Source organism: Rousettus aegyptiacus, unplaced genomic scaffold, assembly GCF_014176215.1.
Source record: "Rousettus aegyptiacus isolate mRouAeg1 unplaced genomic scaffold, mRouAeg1.p scaffold_m13_p_5, whole genome shotgun sequence".
NCBI lineage: Eukaryota > Metazoa > Chordata > Mammalia > Chiroptera > Pteropodidae > Rousettus > Rousettus aegyptiacus.
Genome location: NW_023416308.1, coordinates 24405519 through 24427028, shown reverse-complemented (window position 1 = coordinate 24427028; position 21510 = coordinate 24405519). Strand labels below are relative to the sequence as shown.

The window sequence follows — 21510 nt, the reverse complement described above, 5'->3', positions numbered from 1 at the left end:
CAAACCTATTAACGATTGTTCAAGAAATTTGGTACCCATTTCTCAATTACAGTATTAAATAGGTTTACCTGATAACATGTACCTTTGGGTCTTATGTCCCTCCTCCCTTTTTAAAACAGAGATGTCATTAAAATAGTAGTTTATACACAGGATTAAAGTATAATTGACCCTTGAACAACACAGATTTGAACTGTGCGGCTTCACTTAACCACGTTTTTTTGTCTTGTTTTGTTCTTGTTTTCCATAAATAAATAGTCAGCCCTCCATATTTTCGGGTTTCTCCTTCGTGGATTCAACCAATCTCGATTGAAACGGAATTTTTGCATTCCCATCTGTGGTTGGTTGAATCCGGAAGGCCTGAGTTTAGTCGAGGTTTTTGGGGAGTCAAGGATTATTGTCCAATTATCAAACTGCATTGAGCATTGGTGCTTCTAACCCTGGCATTGTTAAAGGGTCGATTGTAATAGCTAGTAGTAGCCACTGTTCTCTGAATCTCATTCACTGTTTATTCAAGGTCATGAAGGTTCAATTTTGAGGGGAGTTTTTGCTGATTAGCATCTCTCTATGAAGTTGTCTTGAGTTTAGAATTGTACCTCAGGCATTGTAACTATTTTAGCTTACTCGATTTTTGTCCATAGACATTTCCCAATCAAAGAGAAAAAGTGTTTTTCTATCAAGACTTCACTGGATGTAAATGTTTCTATAAAATTGTTTCTCAAATCACCAGGAAATGTCTAGTTGGGTTGCATCTTTGTCCAGCTATGAGAAACATAACCCAAAGCAAGAAAAGGAAATTGAGCTGCTCTGAAGAATTTTTAAGAGGATCAATTACCTGTCCCCAAACAGATAAGATCAAATTGATCTCAAGCTCTTAGAACATTTTGAGAATATGTAGATGATGATAATGAGTTCTCTGATCCATAGTAGCAGTTGACAAGGAGGAAAGATAACTTTTTTAAATGTTCTACTCCTTAAGTTATTTCAACCAAGGAACAGACTTCTTCATTAATTGTTGATCTTTCCTGCCAGTATTACAAGCTCTGTAAGGACAAGTTCTGTTTTCATTCTCTATAGTGTCTCCAGTGCTTAGCACGTAGTAAGTACTGAATACTTATTTATTAAATTCCCCAAATAAAGTCTAGAGGAGAATTTTGGAAAGTATTAAAAATCTAGAGCAGTGTTACTCAAACTTTAACCCAAAAACAGACTTTGAAACCCAGTTTGAAAAATACCGCATTGAAAACTAAGCTCTGTTCCTCTAGAAGACTTAGTATGAATGTAATCTTAAGCATAGAAGCTGATATGCTCACTGAAATCATAGCCCTACAGAATTAAGTGGATGTCCACGTAATCCAGATTATGTTTATGAAAATAACAACACAACTTTAAAAAAATTCTCAGAGAACCCCAACCCTCTAAAAATAAATCTTTAGATCCCAGTTTCAAAAATACCAATTTAGAACAAGTGATTCAGAACTCCTTCACTTTATTGTGTTGATGACAATTGCAAAAAGAAATTTAATAATTCTTTTTCTTTTAGATTTTACAAAATAGAAACAGTAGTGCAGTAAGATACGGTGAGGAATTCTTGTGCAGACTAATGTAATGTAGCTCATTTAAATGCGAACTCATGTCAGAGGCTCACAGGGAAGAATACCATGTGTGTCAGTTATATCTGTCGTCTGATGTACATGAAATACCTACCAAAATTTAGTTATTAAAACTCAGTAAATAATTTCTTCTGAGTTTGAAGGGAGAGAAGAGATATATAGTAACTTCAGTTTTTTTCATGAAACTTTCACTTAATCATAGTTTCAGCATGTTGATGTAGTAGCTTTCATCCCATCATATGAAGGCATCAGAAAACTGAGTCTTATCTCAGCCTCTTCCCTGATCACCTTCCTGAATAACCTTAAGCACACCACTTCCCTTCTCTGGACTGTGCCTCAGTCCTCTTATCTATACAGTGCAAGTATTAAAATTGTAAACATTGAAATTGAATTAATAGCTCTTGGATTTTGCCACCAGAGTACAATTCTAAATACTAGCCAAGTGAACATGTATATTTCTAAGCACACAGGATTTAAACTTAAAGTCAAATATAAACATGTGTTTATTGCTGCAGAGAGTTTTCATTTTTAAGTCTGACATGTCCAGTTATTGATATTTATTCAGTCATTTAAATACAATGGATGTGTTCGAGACTGTTGCTGCACAGATTAGTGTTTGGTTTTGATGTTTTGTTGATTTATTTTTGTTTGCCAGAAGAAAATTTGTGTGCTAACAATTCCATCCTAATTTTGGAGCCAGGTAAACAAATAGATGATTTTCTGTCAAGTTATTACATGACTTCTTTCCTTTAGTATAGGCTTTTTCTTCATATCTCCATTCAGCAAACACTTGAGTACTTATTGTATGTAGGGCTGTCTGCTCGGTGTTAGGGTAAATAAAAGAACTATAATATACATTCCGAGAGCTTACAGGGCAGTCGAAGTCTGTATATGCACATCAGAGTTAAAAAGCTGTACAAGGGATGGTGTACAATGCAGTACTTGATTAAGTGTCATATACTAAAATGACTTAGTGTCATATGAAAGCAGACAATAAGTGTGATAACTTCAAAGTGGGGAGAGATTCCATCACAGACTGTACTGTAGTAGTTTAAAGATCTCTCTGGACTTGGAATTCATGAACACATTAACTTCTGAGCCACATGCTGTATTCACACTTCCATCAGTGAATCTGGTGCTCTGCAAAATTCATTCTCAAGTCCCATATTTTTGGGTTTCCTCCAAAAATTTGCCTCTTTAGAGTTGGCTTTATGTTTTTGAAACAGATGTGTTCTTCTAGCTTGGCCCGAATATGAAATGCAAGGTGATTGCATGACCTAAAACATGTGTCTTTGCTGGATCAGTGCTGGTGCTCATCAGAAGGATTTAAAAGTAGTAGGGAGTTTTCTGCCCAGCAAACACAATGATTAAATTTTAGGGACATGGCTTAGATTTATTCATCAGTAATTGTCATAATCTTTGTAAGAAATTTAGTACTTTAGCAGACAAATCACAGTATAGTATATTTTGTCTTATTTTTGCTGTCAATCCTTTTCATTATTTGTGAGCATCAATAGGGTAAAGACAACTTGAGCCGAAAGAGATCTCTGTTTCTGTATAAGCATTTTAATAGACTCTGCCCATCCCTGAAGACTTTCTCTCGTGTTTGCAGACAAGACTTTTCCTTTGCATTATAGTTGAAAGATTTCCAAGAAATATGGTATACCACTCAAATTGTTCATTAGAAACATTAAGTCAGATTTGTTTCCTTTGGTTTTTTACATATTCAGTTTCTGTTGTTTCCAAGCCCCTGTCACTTGAAAGCATGTGCATTGTAGTTCACTTGTCGGCTTGTGAATCTGACAGGCTTGATGTATATCTTAAAAGAATACAGTCATGCACCACGTAACGACATTCGGTCGTTATGTGGTGCATGACTGTGGTGCGGTTGCATATATGACGGTGGTGTATATTATTATTGGTAATAGGCTATTGTAGTGTGTAGTAGGCTGTACCATCTAGGTTTGTGTAAGTGCACTGGAAATCACCTAACAATGTGTTTCTCAGGATGGTTCCCCATCCTTAAGCTGTGCATGATTATAGACTTACATTACCAACTGTACACTTATATTCAAGCTTTCAGTTTTGGAGCTAAGGCATCTAACAAGAGCATGTTGAAACTGAATAACTAGACTTCTGAGTTTAATTTTAATTGTTTTAATTTTAAATAGCCACATGCCATTAGTGTCTATCATATCGAATAGTAGTGTAGGGTAAAAGTTGTTATTCAGAATGTGAAAGAAGTCTTTATTATGAAAGGATTCTCTTGGCTGCACCCTCAAACCTCTTTGGGGAGCTCTTGCCCTCCCTGTCACTTAATCCCTGAGTAGCAGGAACCTTGATAGAAGCCAAGAAGAGTCCACCATTCTAGGAGGAAGAGCTTTTAGTGCAAGGAATAAAGTATGATAACCTCAGTTGGCTGGGGCAAACAGTATCATATTCTTGGTTTTCTACGACAGTACTGTCCAATAGCACTTTCTGTGATGATATGAGTTTTCTGTATCAGCACTGTCCAACAGCCACTGCACAGTAGTCACTAGCCATATGTGGCTATTGAACACTTGAAATGTGGCTAGTAAGCCTTGAAACTGAATCTGTAATTTTATTTAATTTTAATTAATTTAAATTTAAATAGCCATACGTGGCTCATAGCTATTGTATTGGCCAGAGCAGCTTGGAAATAATGGTCTTCAAACTTTTTTGCTTATGTATTCCCAAGTGAATTTTGAAATCCATGTACTCTCTCAACATTTTTAAGCTGACATTAAATTATTTTTATCATATCTTTGAAAGTTTACAGGAAGTTAACAGGGTATAGAAAATATTAAATCTAGTGGGAGATGAAGACGAGGATTGACTGTAAAATTTATTGAATAATGTACTTTGAATCTGAAAAATCCACCCAAAGTTCTTACCTGTAAGTTTTATCAAATGTATCTTGAAAATGTTGATAATGAAACAGTATTTTACTTAATTTAAAATAAACACTATTACTAATCTATATTGCTTCGGTTATTCTAAAAGAGTCAAGTTTCACACCTAAAAAATATTTACAAGACTGGGAATGACAGGAATCCATAAGATTTTAAAGAATACATATGGGGACCCCAGTTGAAGACCACTGCTTTAGAAATCTGAGCATCTTTTCAATATCTTTCTTGACTGATTAAGTAGGCCCTTGAATTCCACTGCCGTTAGGAAATGGGAGAAGTGTGGAACTTAACTCTTGGCTAAAATCCAAGCATCAATAGGAGGAGTTGGAGATCTTGCGTATTCCCTTTCATCATACTCAATTGACAGATTAATATCTAGGTTTCTATAAATACTAAGGTTTTAAATAAGGACTTTATTTTTTTTTTAATTATTCACCAATAAATAGGAGTGCTTCCTGCAGTAGGCCCTAGAAGTACAGCAGTATACCACTTACCATCCAGGTGTTCACCTTCCAGTAGAGGAGTCAGACTACTAAATACTAAAGCTCCAGCTACTATATTGTGAGCAAGGTTTGTGTATTGTGTTCACATTAAGCTCATGATGCTACAGGAGCACACAGGAAGGACGCGTCACAGGCCTTGAGGAGGTGGATCTTGAAGGTAAAGTGGGCCTGAATTAGGCAAGGTGTAGAGACCAATGAGCAGTTGAGGTTAAAAAGCCCAGGGACAGTGCAACTTAAAATGGTACAAACTTCAAATACAGGAAAATACATTTTGTCCAAGAATCCAAAGTGGAAGCATCCAAATAATGTAGTTCCAAAAAATTTATAATCAGCTAGTTCAAAAGTGCATGGCATTTGGTGAAGGTATATGACTTAGAAGCTACAGATGAGTGATTGGTGGTATCATAAAGAAACATGCAAAAGGATAGAGCAGATAGTTTTGGAATAACAGTATAGTGGACATACCAATTCTAGATAATTTATATATGTTTTGATAAATGACTGTTTTGTACTGTTGAATAGCAATTGTGCAAATAACCATTATATATCTCATTCATTAATTTATATACTAGAAATGAAAAATAAAAGCAATGGATATTTTGAACATACAAGAAGAAATATATTTTACCGTGACCTAGAACTCTCATAAAATATATGTATAACTGAAACAACTGTCACAAAATAATAATGATTATACCTCACACTTAAGTAGCATTTACTGTATTCTAAGTGCTTTATAAATATTAACGATCTACATAATACATACATAACTATGTACAGTGCACTCTGGTGTGTTCTATTTTATTGAAACACAGGTAATCTAGCTCCTGAACCACTAGGCCATATATCCTCTTTAGTAACATAGTTACACAGCATGTGAAAGCACACAGCACATGCCTGTACCTGGCAGGCCTTTTCTCCACACCCCACCCCATGCGCCCTCCTCCCTATCCCCAGTATTCTCCAGCACTGCCTTCCCTTTCCCCCTATGCCCTCTGGTACCTCTCATCTTCCCCCTACCCCAGCCACTGTCTCAGTGGTCTCCAGAAGTCCCACACCTAAAACTGGTATAAAGAAAACCTGGGAAGACGGGGGTGGCCATTCCCACTGGTATTGGGCAACAGGCTTACTCCTTTGGAACCTGCAGCTCAGGGTCAAGTTGGTCCCCACACGGGGCACACCCAGGAGGTGGCAGGATGGAGGAGCTGGAGGAACTGGAGGAGGGGAGACAGGTTAAAAACACACCCAACAGACCAACAGACAGTCCCCCAAACTCACACACATACCCTTCTGTCACTGTTTGCCCCTCCTCCAACCTTTACACTCAGCCATTTGGACAGGGACCTGCCTGACCTGATCTTCCATGGGGGTGGGGAGGTATTGGAACGTGTGTGCTTCTCACTTACCCAGCACACTGAGTTCTAAGGTTTTGCTGCTATGGCTCCGCTTTATGCCTTGACCGTCTTGCACATTCACAGAACAGTGATAGTACCCGGAGTCTTTTTCCTGGAGGCCCTGCAGCCGCAGGGACACATTCCGGGAAGGCATAGGGTAGACCAGGGATACTCCAGGCTGGCTTGACAGAACCCCACTGATGTACGCCGCCACCTGATGTGGGCATAATGCCTCCCAGTTATTACATGCACGCACTGTGCCCCAGCCTCAGCCAGTCCCTCTCCCCCAAACTGACGATCCTCAAATGCTCCTCCCCTACACCCATCCCTCTAACCTGTACCAGCTCCCCATTCACCCCATTCACCCCTGTCTCCCAAGCCACCCTCTCACCACTCCTGGGTCCTCTTCATCAGATGGTTCTTGATCCCCTATACATTGTGTCTTCATCTCCCACTTGGGATATTGAGAAGGGTGGTCACAGCCCACAAAAATTGATTTCCCAGCCCACTAATGGGTTATAACCTGTAGTTAGGAAAAAGAGGAACCAGTCATGTCCCAGGTATGCTGGTGAAGTGTCTTATACTGTGCAGTTCTAGATAGCTGGAGCCTAGGGTTTGAGAAACAAGGGTGAAAGGAAGTGGGAAATGGGAAGAAATGAAACTGGACACATAAACAAGAGGTCAAATGATGTGCTAAGGAATTTGAACTTCATCTTAGTCATCAAAGAATTGTAAGTGGCGGAGTGGGCAGGTAACATGGGTTAGTCAGGTTCTAGAACTGGAAAATGAATCGGAAAGGTAAGACTGGAAGCACAGAGATCATTTAGAGGCTTCTTGCAGTAAGCTAGACAAGCACTGAAATAAAGCAGTGCCAAGGAAAATGGAGAGAATTGATTTTAGATTTATGAATATCAGTGGGGCCATTTGTTTTAACTTGTCACACAACTCAATTTTACTGCTCTGCCAACTTACACAGAGGATTCTCTGTTGTATCCTCAAGGATCATCACAATACTTCATAGCTTAAGTTTTTTGTGTTGGTTCTAGAACCCAGTGAGATCCAACTAAAACAGTCCTGCCTATGTTACCTCTTAGGAGTCTGTACAGACTCTTTCAGGATTCTTATCTTCTCCCCAGTCTTAAGAAGCGATCATCCTGCCTTTTTTTTTTTCCCCCCTCTCTCAACACTACAAGAGGGTAAGAACTAAAATTCAGATCTAAAATTTTTAAATGTTAGTTGTAACAGGGCACTCTGAAGTATATGCTCATGTCACTAAGTTAAGGTAGAATAGCATTTTTTTTCACCCTTTGGAAGGTTATATCTGTGTAATGTTTAAAAGTGTTTTTTAAAAATGGGAGAAAAAAACTTCCTGAGTTTCATACACAAAGACCAGTACCATAAAGAGCTTTAGACGTTAAACGATTGTTGGGATTGCCATGATGATTAGGTATTCTTTAATTTTATCGTGGGGTTCATGCAATGTGTTCTGCCTGCTATTCGCCATTGCAGAAACTTCATTCAGTGTTCAAAATGAAGGCTTAATGAATCTGTGCCTTCCGTGCATATGTTACAAATTATCTGGAGTTTGTAATTTATGCGGAGTCTCCCTTTCCCCTATTGTTCTGAATATTGAAAAATGTCTGCATTTTCGAAAAAGGCATGTCTTTACATCTGTATAATTCTTACCTATTTGTAGTTGAGAGAGTCCTCGAGAGCCAATGGAAATTTTTTTTTTTTTGGCACTAATCAAGTGAGTGTTATCTTGTCACTTAGTGGGATGTGCTGTTATTCCTTAGGAAAATACAAACCTGTGTTTATTTGCAGACATTTTAGGAATAACAGCCATCATTTTATTTCTATATATGTGTTCTTGGCTGTGTTCTTAAATTACATATTTTGAGCTACCAAGTAATGCTTCACTCAATATAAATTGATACAATAGAATGGAAGTTATTTACTTAGATACGTTTTTCAGTTGCATTTTTCAGCCTATGTAAGACTACTGTGTTGTAATAGCCTGAATTTTTTTTTGAAACTCACACTATTGTTTTTTACTATCTAGTTTCAGATTACTTCATTTATCCAAATAACTCAATTATGTTTGTAATTGATGTTAATAAAACCAGAATAAAGTTTATATCTACCAAAAACTGCTTTTATTATTATTGTTTTAAATTTGCAAATACTTTTCTCTAAATGGGAGGAGCTGGTTTGTGATTTAGAAAGAAGAGTATGATAGGTCAAAAAGTATTTCGACCTTTTATTTGATCTCTCAACTTTCATATACAACCTTCGGGAATCTTTATTTATTTTATTTATTTATTCATTTAGCAAAAATCTTTTGAGCTGCTTCTGCATGCCAGGCATTGATAGGTTCTGGGAATATGTCAGTGAACAAAACTGGAAAAAAAAAAATTTCTGCTTTCAAAGAGCTTACATTCTGATAGAAAACAATATGATATTTAAAATGTAGTAATTCAAAACAACACAACTAGAAAACCGCTCAAATATGATATTCCTTGATATCAGCCTTATCGACCTTAGGAAATTTGAGCTCTCTACCTTTCGTTATGTATAAAAAATAGAAATTTATTTGCGTTTGCTTTATTAAGAATGATTTACATAATTTTGTGTTATACCTTTTTATTGCGGTATGTCCAGTTGCCCCACGAAGCAGCAAAGTACAGCGTCAATATGTTAGTATTAATTCACTTATTAGAAAATGAGCACCCCGTGCTGGGTCCCCAAGGTCAGTCTTCAGCAAAATCAGATAATGTTCTTTCTCTCTTGTGCAGATTAGGAAACACAATTAATAGTTGGACGTTGAGAGATCAGAGTTGTGCCAATTTTAGAGCAGTATAAAATATTTTTCTTAAGTAATATAAACCACATTACAAAATTAAGAGGAATAATTAGGGGGAAAATTTTAATTGTAGCATATCCACATATCCATAAAATGTTATTTTTTTAAAAAAAGTGATGGGGGATCTTGATTTGAATTCCAGTAAATTTTTATGCACCAAAAAATGAATGAGAAGTCTGCATGCTTTTTGTAATATCAAACTCCAAGAAAATATTTGCGTCATTCATACTCCTTACTTGATCATGCTAAGTTTTACCTGCCTCCTGCGTCTTGTGAGCAAGGCTGAATCCTCACTCTGGATTCCTTTTTTTTCTCCCTTTATTTATATGTCATTGTTTTAGTCACCATATTCCTGCCAAGACTGTAAACTTTTGAAAAATGGTTAAATGATTGGCTTTTTTCTATAAAAGAAGAAATATGCCCAAAAAGTTGAAGAAACTGTGGTGATATTGCCAAATATTTCTGAAACTTGAATAATGTGTGGGCAAACATGTATAGAACTATGAGTTACTTAATATGTAACAAACCTAAATCAAGGTATAAACACCTTTAATTATAAATCTCACATGTTCTCAAACAAAAACAACTTTATAAAACACTTCAAGTACTAATAAAACTAAAAATCAAGCTAGTATTCCTTTAATATTGAAGGACATGGTTTAGCTGAAACTTAGTCACTTATCCAAACAAGATTCTTGACACAGAGTGCTACAGTAAGTTTCTTTGAATTTTCTATTCCTGCCATGTACTTTGTGATAAAACTTTGCTGTTAACTTTTTCTCTACTTGAATTAACCTTTGTTCATAAGGCATCTTGGTCTTCATAGCACTGGTGTGACATTTCATAATAATAATAATGGCTAACATTTACTGAATGCAGCTTATTAGGCAGACACTGCTTTAAATGCTCTACTTACATTTTTTCATTTAACACAACAAATCTATGAATGAGGCACAAGATTTGTCTAATGTCACAAAGCTAGCAGGTGAGGAAGCTAGAAGCAATCCAACTCCAAGCTCTTAACCACTTGAGTATATTGTCCCCTTATGAATCATTAACCCACCTTTATTAAATTTTGAAAATTTTGGCAACAGTGTGATTAAACAGTCATAAATGCAATACCAAAATCACATAGCAACACCCAAATGGACATCATCCTGCTTATACATGTTATCATGGAAATGAAAACACAGATTTTTAAAATTTTTGTAAATAATTCACAGTGTCCTAAGATTATAAACTCAATGAGAAACTCTGATTTGGAAGTCCCATGGAAGAATTTAAAACCAGTGTTGAAACATAAATAAAAGTTTTATTGTAGAAAACTCAGTGGTTAATTCAAAGTTTATATAAATGATATTTTTTGGACCACAACTCCTCTTGAAGGAAATCAGTTTGAATTATAGGAGAAGTGTTTACAAAGTAGAATTATTTTTTTAACAATAAAAGCAGATAAGGTTGTGGCTGATGGAGTGTAGCTATGGAGTGTCCATTACCTTATGCTACCATTGTTCACTTCATGTGTAAATGGTTTGGTACTCTTCTCCTGAGAGATAATGGGAAGGAGATGGACTATTTTCATAAAATATGAAACAAATATGTCCCCCCAAAAGGATATGCATGTGAAGAAAGCTAAAAATAGAATCAGAAAATAAGAAGTCAGTGCAGGGAGTACAGTAGTAATTCAGTTAAATATCTTCATCTGTATATTTAAAAAAAAGCTATGAACTTCTCAGCAACTAGGGCAAAAAGGCAAATTCGGTGACTATACTTTTCAATGTCTGCTACTGAAGTGAAGAGAAGCATACCAGGTCCTAGTTTTGAAACCTAAGATTTGCTTACGTTAAACACTCTAATAGTGATCTTGGATATACCGCTTTCTCTTAGTTCTCTTTTCTGTCAAATGAGGATGCATCACGTGTCTTCTGTACATACTGTGATAGATGCACTGCCCAGACCCCTCCTCCAGGAATGAGACACAACTTAGTCCCCTCAGCTGCCCAACAGCGCTGATTGATGATGGCTTCTGATTGGATTCCTCCCACATTTCCCTTTGCCCAAGGGAGCCGTCTCCCCCAAGCTCAGGCTCCCTCTCCAGTGGCCTCATGAATCCACTGACTGGTCATCGCTGAAATGCAAAGGTACAGCCTCCTTGCCTTAATTCAGGATGACTCTGAAGGGTTGTCCAGGTTCCATACCTCATTTTGGGATTAGCTGAGGCCCCCATTGCAACTCTGTGTCTTGCTTCAGCTTCTTTGTCTGCCCAGTCCTGCTCCTCTCAGTCGCTGGCAAGTAAACCTCCTGCACACAGTCTCCTTCAGTGTCTGTTTTCTGTGACCCTCTCTTAACATTATTGTAAACATTAGGGATAATAACTGTGAAGTCCTTGGCCTAAATCTCAGCACACAGTAGGCACTGAGGAAATGGTAGTTATGATTTACCTTCCTTACATGGGACATTGAGCCGCATATGGAAAATGTTTGAGTTTTGTAAAAGGTACAGACATTTTTTCATATGGCCATTACTTTTAGCAATCCTCATAAAGGTAAGAATAAAATATAAAAATGCTACCAAATGAGCTATAAAAAGTGTTACGATTGCCCAACTTTCTAACAACTTTCTAAATAAATTCAGGTTGACCAAGGACAGATGCAGAAACTTAAAATGTGCTTATTTTCAGTTTTTTCTAGAAAGGATATGTGACAGAATATGAAGATGCGTTCTTTTCATGCACTTATACCTATAGAATACATCATGTAAAGGCAAAAAAAACCCCACTTTTTTTAAACAATTGACTGAATCTTAATGCTAAGACCCAGATATCTTGATGGAAAATTTCTAATAAACTTACTTTTTAGATGACTTTATCCAAGTGTCAGGATTATTTCTTTTCCACAACCAAATACATAAAATTTACTTAATGAAAAAGAAATCTGTTATTATAGGTTATCTGTGCATTATGGATGGTAGTTTTTAATAAGAAAATAACTATAAAACTGAAAAGCACATGGACGGCATATGAAAGAAATAGAGTAGCCTATGTATCGGTGTGGGAGCAGGGAACCTGCAATTTCCCTTTTAAACATTGGTCTGATGAATAGAAAATACCTTTGTGTGTGGGAAGCAATACAGTATTGTAAAGCTGTGTGAGGTTTTCTTTCTGTATTTTTTTGGTAATTTGTGCATGTATATGTGTGCATGAGTAATTCTTCATGTTTAGACATGATTGATTATGGAACAATTAGCACATAAGGCAGGGTGTTTGTATGGGAGGCCTTTGAAGATGAATGATTCTACCCTGCTATCCTAGAAATACTTTAGATAATTCTCTTGAATGTGATTTTTAGTTATCACATACTAATAAAAAGTAATATTTTTAATGTCCAAATACCATCTCGAGGTGGTGCCCCAAGGTGTGAAGTACTGAGAAACAGTCAAGAGAGCTGCTACCTTAGCAACTTCAGAGGTGATACAGAAGGTCAAATGAAAATACCCTCTAATTCAAGTCAGTTCTTTACCAAATAACTAATTCCCCCCCCCCTTTTATGGGAAAAAGTTCTAGACAAAGTGTTATCTGACTGTCTTTGATGACTGTGAACTACCTGTTGCTGCTTATGTCTGAAATAGGTAGTTCACTATACCCTAGCTTTTTGACCTGTCTTGTTCTGAATAGAAAGACACTTGAGGATTCCACATCTAGAAGGACTCTTGTATCCCAAAGAAGCCCTTAAACATGACCATTCATGCTAGGTGTGCCTTGTATAATGTCGCTGCCAGTTTGAGCTATCATATGATTACCCCTGTATGACTTACCCTCAGTGTGGGCTTAAAAGCTTTATGGCCACATGAACATAGTTCCTGGAGCAATGGAAGATGTTTGTTTTTTCACAATTAGTATTGTCCTCCTTGAGGCAAGACCCTCAGCTGCTAGCATGGAGGAACCCAGAAACTTAAAGAGTTGATACTCATTGAGAATCACAATTTCCTGAATTATTTGTTCTATGCAAGAATCTCTTCCTCACGAAGACAGTACTGACCAGTTATAGATACAAAAGTGGGTCGTTGATAGCCAGAGTTGGAATGAATTCAGTCCCGGACAGTTCCCCACAGAGACCGGGGCTCCAGAGAGGTAAGATCTTGGTTTCTGGTGGTCATTCTTCTGTTTGACGTTATTAAAATCCAGGAAACAATTCCAGTGTTTTCCTTTTCTATCTTTGACAGAACTACTTTCTGTTTTTAATATTTTATTTAATTTGTAAAGCATAAGAAGTAGTAAAGTTTGGACAGGGCTACAGAGCTCCATTTGGCAGGTGAAGCCCATTCCCTGAAGAAAAATATAACAGCAAGAATGGCAGATAGTTTTAAAACAGCCTTGCCTTCTGCCACTAGTCCTCCTTTATTACAAAGATATTAATTCACTTTGCTAGTTATAGCTGTATCTATGTTTTATACCCTTTTCTGCTCCTGCTTTTTAAAAGATTTTAGGACCCCAACCCACCTTAGATTTATTGATTTTTATAAATAAAATCTACCATTGTGCTTAAATGAGTTTCCTGATTTTCTTCGCTAAGAAAAATTTGATCTTCTTGATAGTGATTTATAACTACTTTAAAATTACCTTAATTCATTTATTTAGTACATTGAACAGTCATTGTGCAATAGGCACTATTCTGCACTCAAGGACACAGTGAACAAGACAGCACAGTCCCTGTCTCATGGAGCTCAGTCTAGCAGAATAGCTCTCTTAGGAAACATTAACATTTTGTGGGTGGCATTCAGTAATTTTTATATGCCAAATCCCTTTTGAAGGAATGCTTATTTGTCTTGGAGTCTTGGCTCCTTGTTTGTTAAGTGAGCTGGTTAGACTAGATGATCTCTAAGGGCTTTTTTTTTTCATTCAAAATTTTTTTCATTCAAAATAATGTTTTGAAAGCTGGAACCTGATTTGCAATTAGAGCTTTAAGCAGCTCTCCCCACACCTTGTCAATCAGAATGTTATAGAAAGTTTTATAAAAGAGATATTTGGCATTGTGACTTCCAAGGAAAGGTAGTCAAGACGACTTACTTTCCATACTTACTTGTTTCTAGATGTGTGAATTTCTCTGTTTTAAGTGGTTGCCTTGGGAATTTATCTAGCATCTATATTGATAGGTTAATCTGATAATGATCAATACTATGTGATATAATTGGAACAGATAATCAGCATAAGTTATGAATTGTTTAATACTGCTTAATTGCCTCTTCAAAAGATGATTTCTTCCTCAGGAAATAGAAAAAAAAGTGCTATATTTTTGTAAAGAGTAAATTGATATCCTTATATGTGTCTTTCAAGAAACTGGAGTTTGGCTAATTTACCTCTTAAAGAAAACATTAATGCTGCTTTATCTAAATGAGCAGAATACTGCGTAAACTGGGTAAATTGAACTTAGATTGGATGTCCCAATTGCTAGAATCTCTTGTAAAACCAAAGACTTGAATTAAGCCTCCTTTATTTTAGGGTTACTAGCTAATACCTGTTGTGTTCTTTTATGGAAGAAACAACCACACAGTACAGAGCAGAGTTTTTTAACCCAAAGTTTTTGTATGGCTCTTCAGAGTCTATGTTCCCCTTGAAATTGTGTGGAACGGTTTTACATGTGCATATTTCTGGGGAGGGGATCCATGACCCAAAACAGTTAAGAACTTCTGCTCTGGAGAGGAAAAGAAAATTTTAAGAATAGATTTTCCACTTGCCAAAACTTTCTACTTAACTCTAAGAACTGGGGGTGTGTAAAGAGAGTGCTGTATTTTTGTGTTTTGTTTTGTTGGGGTTTTCATTTGGTTTTAAAGGATTTAGGTGTTTGGCAAGTCGGTTTGCAAGATTTTAATTATAGAAACCCTAAGAATATAGGTAGTAAAAGTTCTGCTGCCCTGGGTGGGTTTTGCCTTAGATAACTTCCTAATTATTAGTTACATTTCTCTGTGTGCGGATATATGTAGTAATTTATACTATATTCTTAATATTCCTCTTACAGAATGCAGAAATGTATTTATTTACTTTAAGATTTTTTTTCTTTCCTATCTTTGTGCTCATAGTAAGAAAATAAAATGAATTTAAAGAGGTTTTGAATCTTTCTTAAAGATACTGAAATAAACTCTGGTATTGTTTTGTCGTCTCAATTAACTAAGCAGCTTGTTGTAACAGTTAAAATAAAGTGGTAATTTAGTTTAAAAGAAGAAGATAGATCTCTTTCACAAAGACCATTTTATTTTTTTATTTTTTTGGCTTCAAAATACACATCTACTTAGGCTTAGTTATTGTTTTCAACAGTCAGTCAGTGGAGATTTGTTCCCAGTGTAATTTCCCTTATCTCTTGTGGAATATAATATGTGATTTTTAAGACTTTGTTTGCAAATAAGTGTGTTCTTTATTTAATCATCTACATTAAAAGATAATCTCAAATTTATCATATTTAGTTGGCAGAGGCTTAAGATAAACTATGTAATCTATTTCTAGTGTGGCCAGCTTGACAACTACATTTGAAAATCTGTTTCACTGCTTTTTTTTTTTTTTCTTATAACATTGTTTCCTGCTGTTTATAACCAAGCTGTCCTCCCTGCAGTTGGACTTTGTTTTTTCATCTGACATCTTAGACTGATCATGCCAGTGTTTTCCACACAACACGTTTATATAGCTATTATGCCTTATTTCTATTCTTCCTTGGTATATACCCTGTCCCACCTGTAGTCAGTTCTGTTAGAACAGTGGTTTTGTCATGGTGCTTATTTTATGATTACATGAAATGGGGCAAATTTTGAGAAAATGATTGAGCCAGTAGCAGAATTGGCTGGCATATGCCCATGCGATTTGCGTAGTTTGCTTCCTACCTTGCCTTACCACGGAAGAATTCAATTCTTCCCACTTCCTGACAGTCAAAGGAGAAATTGGAGGACACTGAAGCAAAAGAAACCTTATTTTTACCCCAAAAGTAGCTTATATAATGTCAGAAAGGGCTTTGATGAAACCACTGGCCCTACTTACAGATCTTATTTTCCAAGCCTTTCATTATATTATTTGCCCTTTTCTGAACTCTACAATTTCCCTCTCTTGTAGCTGGTTCGATGCCCAGAACTGAATGCTGTGCTCCAGCTGTGGCCTCACCGGTGCTGAATAGAGAGGAAGAGCCACCTTCATAGCTTACATGTGATTCCTCTGCTTATACAACCCAATACTGGATTTACTTACTTTGGCAAGATAGCTGCATTGTGCACTGTATTTAATGTTACGTGTACTGTAACCCTGGGTCTTTCTCTGCATTGCTGCCGTTGAACCCCCAATCCTGCCCATCTAAAACTCCTGCCTTTGTTTACCTGCCCCCTCCCCCGTAGACTCCCCTTACATTCATCCACAATGAATGTCTTCTTTATTCTCTCATTTCTTTTCACTCTAATCTTAAACTTTAGCCAAACTTTCCTTCTGTCTATAAATTGTCAGTTGTCAGCCATCTTATTTTTCTCCCTGCTTTGGTAATGGGACATCTTTCAAGTCTTTTCTCTGGTTCTTTTCCTTTTGTAGTCATTAAACATTTGGCACGGTGGATTTAGTAAGCATTCACCTGGCATTTCTTCCCAATCAAATACCTATGAACTCCTCTGATTTGACCACCTAATCAAGTTGTTACCTACACTTCAGTTCTTCCATTCAGATTTTCTTGACTCTTCCTGCCCTCTATCCCTATGACCTCATTCAAGATGCAGTAGCTCACAGCTCTTCCCCCAGGGAGGAGACAGTAACCTCAGTTTACCATGGAAATCTCTAACAATAAGAAAAGTGTTCTTAATTGTGAATAGAATAGTCTTTAATCATTTTAAGCAAATTCTTTCCCCCTTGAGATCTTAATTTTTATAAAACATGCTAGAGCTTAAGTCATTATAAATTTCTAAGATGAGTGAGGTAAAGGAAGTAGGAAGGGAAGCAAGGTTTTTGTGCTGAACAGGAAACAGGAAATGATTCTCCAAGAAAAGCTTAACTGAGGTTCTTGTTGGGTTTGGTGCAGCTGTCTGAAATGGGAGGTGAGAGTTCAGTTTTTCCTAGATTCTGGAGCATTATCTTAATTTCAAATTTAGAGTAGGTTTTTAAGTTGATTTATTTAGGATTGTTGACACAGATACACAATCATTTAACTGTTTACTTTGGTTAATCATTTAGAGTGTAGAAAGTGTAACTTGTTTGATTTATTATGGGTGATAAGAATTGGAAGATCTCCGTATGTCCTTTTTACCCATTTCTAAAGTTTAACTCAATCCCGGTGTTTCGTACAGTAGCAGTTTGAGTTCTTATTTTTTTTCTATCTTAGTTTACATGTCCTAATTAAACAACCTTTCCTTGGATCAGTGGTCTTTACTGAACCCAGAAGTCACCTCATGTGTGTTCATGTTTTGAGAGAGTTAAAATCAATTTGGAAATCTTTCAAACATTATTTAAATACATCAAATTTTATCATAGGGATTTAAAATTATCAAACATTTTCCTTCAGATCCCTAATAGATATTTTACATATCAGCATATTAACTATTAAAGTGTATTATACAAGTTCATTACAAAGAAATATAAAATATATCATCTGACTTCTTTCATATCTAAAATCATTAGATGTTACTAGTTTTCGCATTCACAATTACATAAGCCCAGTGAGTGAAATTTTAAGCTCAATTTGATGGTTTCAAAAAAAGTAAATCTCTTCTGTGGTTTCCCACCATGTATATTGTCAGAGATTGGTGGCTTTGCTGATGCCTATGTCATGTCCTGATAAGTGTGGCACCTTTCTTCAAAGGAACGTTAGTTGTATTCCTTGGCTTCTGAAGTAACCCTCAGTGACAGAGCTGACCGGGCCCTCCCGTGTGCTGAATGCTTTTCTCTATGGCAGCCAGTCAGTAGTGAGCGGCGGCTTGGTTTCCATGTCCATTTATGGCCTTGGAAGGGTGAAAGGGACAAGGCTGGGACTCTCCATTTACGGTCCTTGGAAGAGTCAAAAAGAGTGGTTGGGGTGTTCTTGGAGGCAGCAACTAGACGTTGTGAGATAAAAATAAATTGGCAAGAGATGTTTGCCATTCCAGCTCCAATCCCTGCAAGGATAGCAGAGGGCACTGGGAAAGGGGAGCATGCAGAAAGCCTAACGAGATCGGCTGCAGGCATTGGTCTCCTTCCACTGGAAAGGCTGCCAGCGACACATTTCCCAAGTTCATTTTGGATTTGCTCTAGAGAGTTTTGTGTTATGTACTTGTGACTGTCCTTTACAAAGAGTATATTATGAGAAACCTCAGTTCTTGAAGGCGTCATTTGAGGCGTCTTGAGAGGGAAAATGAGGAAGGTGCTTACGCTGGCTGGTTTTAGGATGGGGTATCACTAATCACTTCCCCGTTTCTGTCTGAGGGAGATCATCATACGTGTCATGCTTTCATTCCTTTTGCCCCTGTGGGTTTCTGGCATCAGGGGACAGATCTGCCAAGTATTTGACAGAGTGTCTTCTTGTAGTTTGTCAGCTGTAATTGAAAGATACTGAACTTTCATGGAGGCTCTATAAAGTTTTTCAAGTTGTTTTAGTTTTGGTGAGAACAGGTGATATATTGGCTTATGGAAATTAATTTCACATTTAGGAGAAAATTATAGTCTGGCTAATGCATATCCATTAAGTCTTAGTGTTGTGCAAGATAATAAAACTATCTAGGTTTTATCTTTGGACTTGCATAATGATATTTATTTGCTGTGTGCCGCAAGGCAGGAAGAGAAGTGAAATAGCACCCCTCCACTTCACTTTCCCCCCAAAAAAGAAATTATTGGCCTCATTTATTGGTTTGTTTAGCTGGGAGTTTGAGTTGGAGGATAGACTAGTCTTATTGATTTATTCTTAGACATAGGTATTAGTGTACTGTTTCTTGATCATGGATGTTTGAGATTGGGCATCTGTAGCATTTATTGATTTGACCTCCTTTAGCAACTTTTCCAAAGATAGAGTGAGTTAGCAAGGAATACAGACTACGGAAGTAGTATGTTTTACTAGCTGATTCGTCTAGGAAATTGTTTTTACCCTGTATTCCTTCTTAATCAGGAATAAGGAAGGTCATATTCTTTGCTTTGGGAAATTCTTCTCTGTCCTCCCTTCCCCACTTTTTCCAAATTCTGGCACAACAGCAGCTCTTTCTCTTCTGTGGCAGGTGTGCATCCTATTGGCTGGCTGGTATTTCTTGTTTTCTTTTTTTTTCCCCCCCTTATTCTTTTTAAGTGGGGGAGGGGGCATAAACTTTGTATGGGGTATATGCAATAATGTTGTAATGTTTCTTGTTGTTTAATGGATAATTAATTGCAAAATAATGTTTGAATTATAACATGTTTGAGTAAATGCTAAATTAGTTTTTTTTCTAATATAATAATGAATTTGAAATCTAGCATTCCTGTAACAATGTGTCTGTGTTTGTCTGTCTATGTCTGTCTAATAGTAATTAATATCTGTGGTCCGTACCTGGAAGAGGAAGTACAGCTTTAAAGGAATAACAAAAGACTTTGTGTCTTAGACCCTTCGCAGGTGTTACAGTCGGGTGAAAGAACATGGTGTTGGGAAAAGAAAGAGCAGTTACACATTTGAACAGTTGGAACAGGTGTTTGGTCAGGGAGGATGGGATGCTCAGCCCTGCCAGCCTGTACTTATTAACAGTAGTGGCTTGTACCAGGAGCTGGAGTCAGATGGCAGCACTATGGAGGAGTATTCACAGGAGGACTGGGGAAACCACAGTCAGGATCTCCATGGCTACCCAACAGATCAGGAATTGGGTAAGAAAGCCGCTATATATGCTACTCTTATGTGTGTATACATATATCTTTATATGTGCACCGGGACTAGTACTGATACCACTGTCAGCACAAGGCATATAGCCGTCTATTTGGAACACTTGGGGCATCCTTGGTTTCGCCTTAAACTGCCTGCTAATGCTTGGTGTTGGTCATTTGGTGATTTGGGTACCAGCAAACTTCCAAAGATACAGAATTCCTAATTGTAAGCTGCAAAGGAAGCCCAGTGAGAGAATCCTATGCAATTTAAAATATCCTGCACCTCCTAGTTCTAAGATGACTGCCACTTACTGACTCTTGGCTCAACTGCTACAAATGTAACTATCTTTTCCTTCCCTTATCCCAAATACTTTTTCTTTTCTCTTTGTGATTTGGAAAAGGTCCCCTCCCAGACTTCAGTCTGAACAAGAAATAAAGGGAAGCCTCAGTTTATCTTGAAAAGAGCTCATGTTTGAGCTTTATCAGCAATTATACTCCTTCAAACTTTGTAAAAGATCCCATCCCAACTCTAGCTAGAATGATTTTATCGACAGTCTTAGCATTAAAAATGGAAAATAGAACTGGCCATCAAATCTAAATTTGTGTGGCCTAATTAAGAGAGTATATATAGTTGCTTTTTGTAGTAAATGGTCCAACTTTGATTTTCATAATTTGGAAGTACTAATCAAGTTTCTGCTGCAACCATTATACATTTTTTTAAATTAAATTTATTGGGGTAACGTTGATTAATAAAATTATATAGATTTCAAGTATACGATTCAATAATATGTCATATGTATATTGCATTGTGTGTTCACCACCCAAAGTTAAATTTCCTTCCATCACCATATATTTGACCCTCTTTACCCTTATCTGCCTTCCCCCACAGCCACTGTACATTTATAGCAATTTGCATGATGAGTATTCACTTATAAGTCACTGTTGTTACTCCCCAGTGAGGTCCTCCGGCAACCCCCAAGGAAATATAGTAGGAATGGCACCATCAGTGTGCTTCCCCACCTCAAGATAAAACTCCCGGGGCATTGTTTTACAGAATTCCTGCCGACTAAGACATGCTAATTCAAAAGAAACAGGATTAAATGCTAGTATTTCTTATGAATGCTGTTTTAAATATATATATCTCTCTCAAATATTAGGAGAGACAGAACAAGAGCTATGAAACTGTAAAACTAGCACGATGTGAGAGAGAGACTTAAAGATTGGAAGAATAAAAAGGGCAGATGCTAAGTGATCACTACCTCTTAATTTTAAAACAGTAATAAGGTCTACATTAGTTAGGCATCCCATAACTCTGGTTTTGCTGGAAAGAGTTAAGTCACCCAAACCTTTGGAAAAAAATAACATGCAGAGTATGTTGATCCTGATACTGGTGGAATAATTGC

The 21510-nt window shown here is 36.9% G+C and overlaps 1 protein-coding gene across 9 annotated transcripts in view; it reads left to right on the top strand.

Annotated features, from left to right (window-relative positions):
* Positions 1-21510, top strand: part of MSANTD2 (Myb/SANT DNA binding domain containing 2) — a 28688-nt gene that overhangs the window by 1903 nt on the left and 5275 nt on the right. Inside the window, exons 2-3 of one of the 9 annotated variants that reach the window (XR_004950883.1) lie at positions 16397-16532; positions 20011-20110. Coding sequence is in view for 7 of the 9 variants with exons in the window: in XM_016124920.2 (XP_015980406.2) it covers positions 19855-20110 (256 nt within the window). In the remaining 2 variants the exon portion in view is untranslated. Of the gene's footprint in view, positions 20111-21510 lie in introns of those variants that run through there. The other 8 variants (XR_004950884.1, XM_016124922.2, XM_036220929.1 and 5 more) reach the window with 8 other exon arrangements.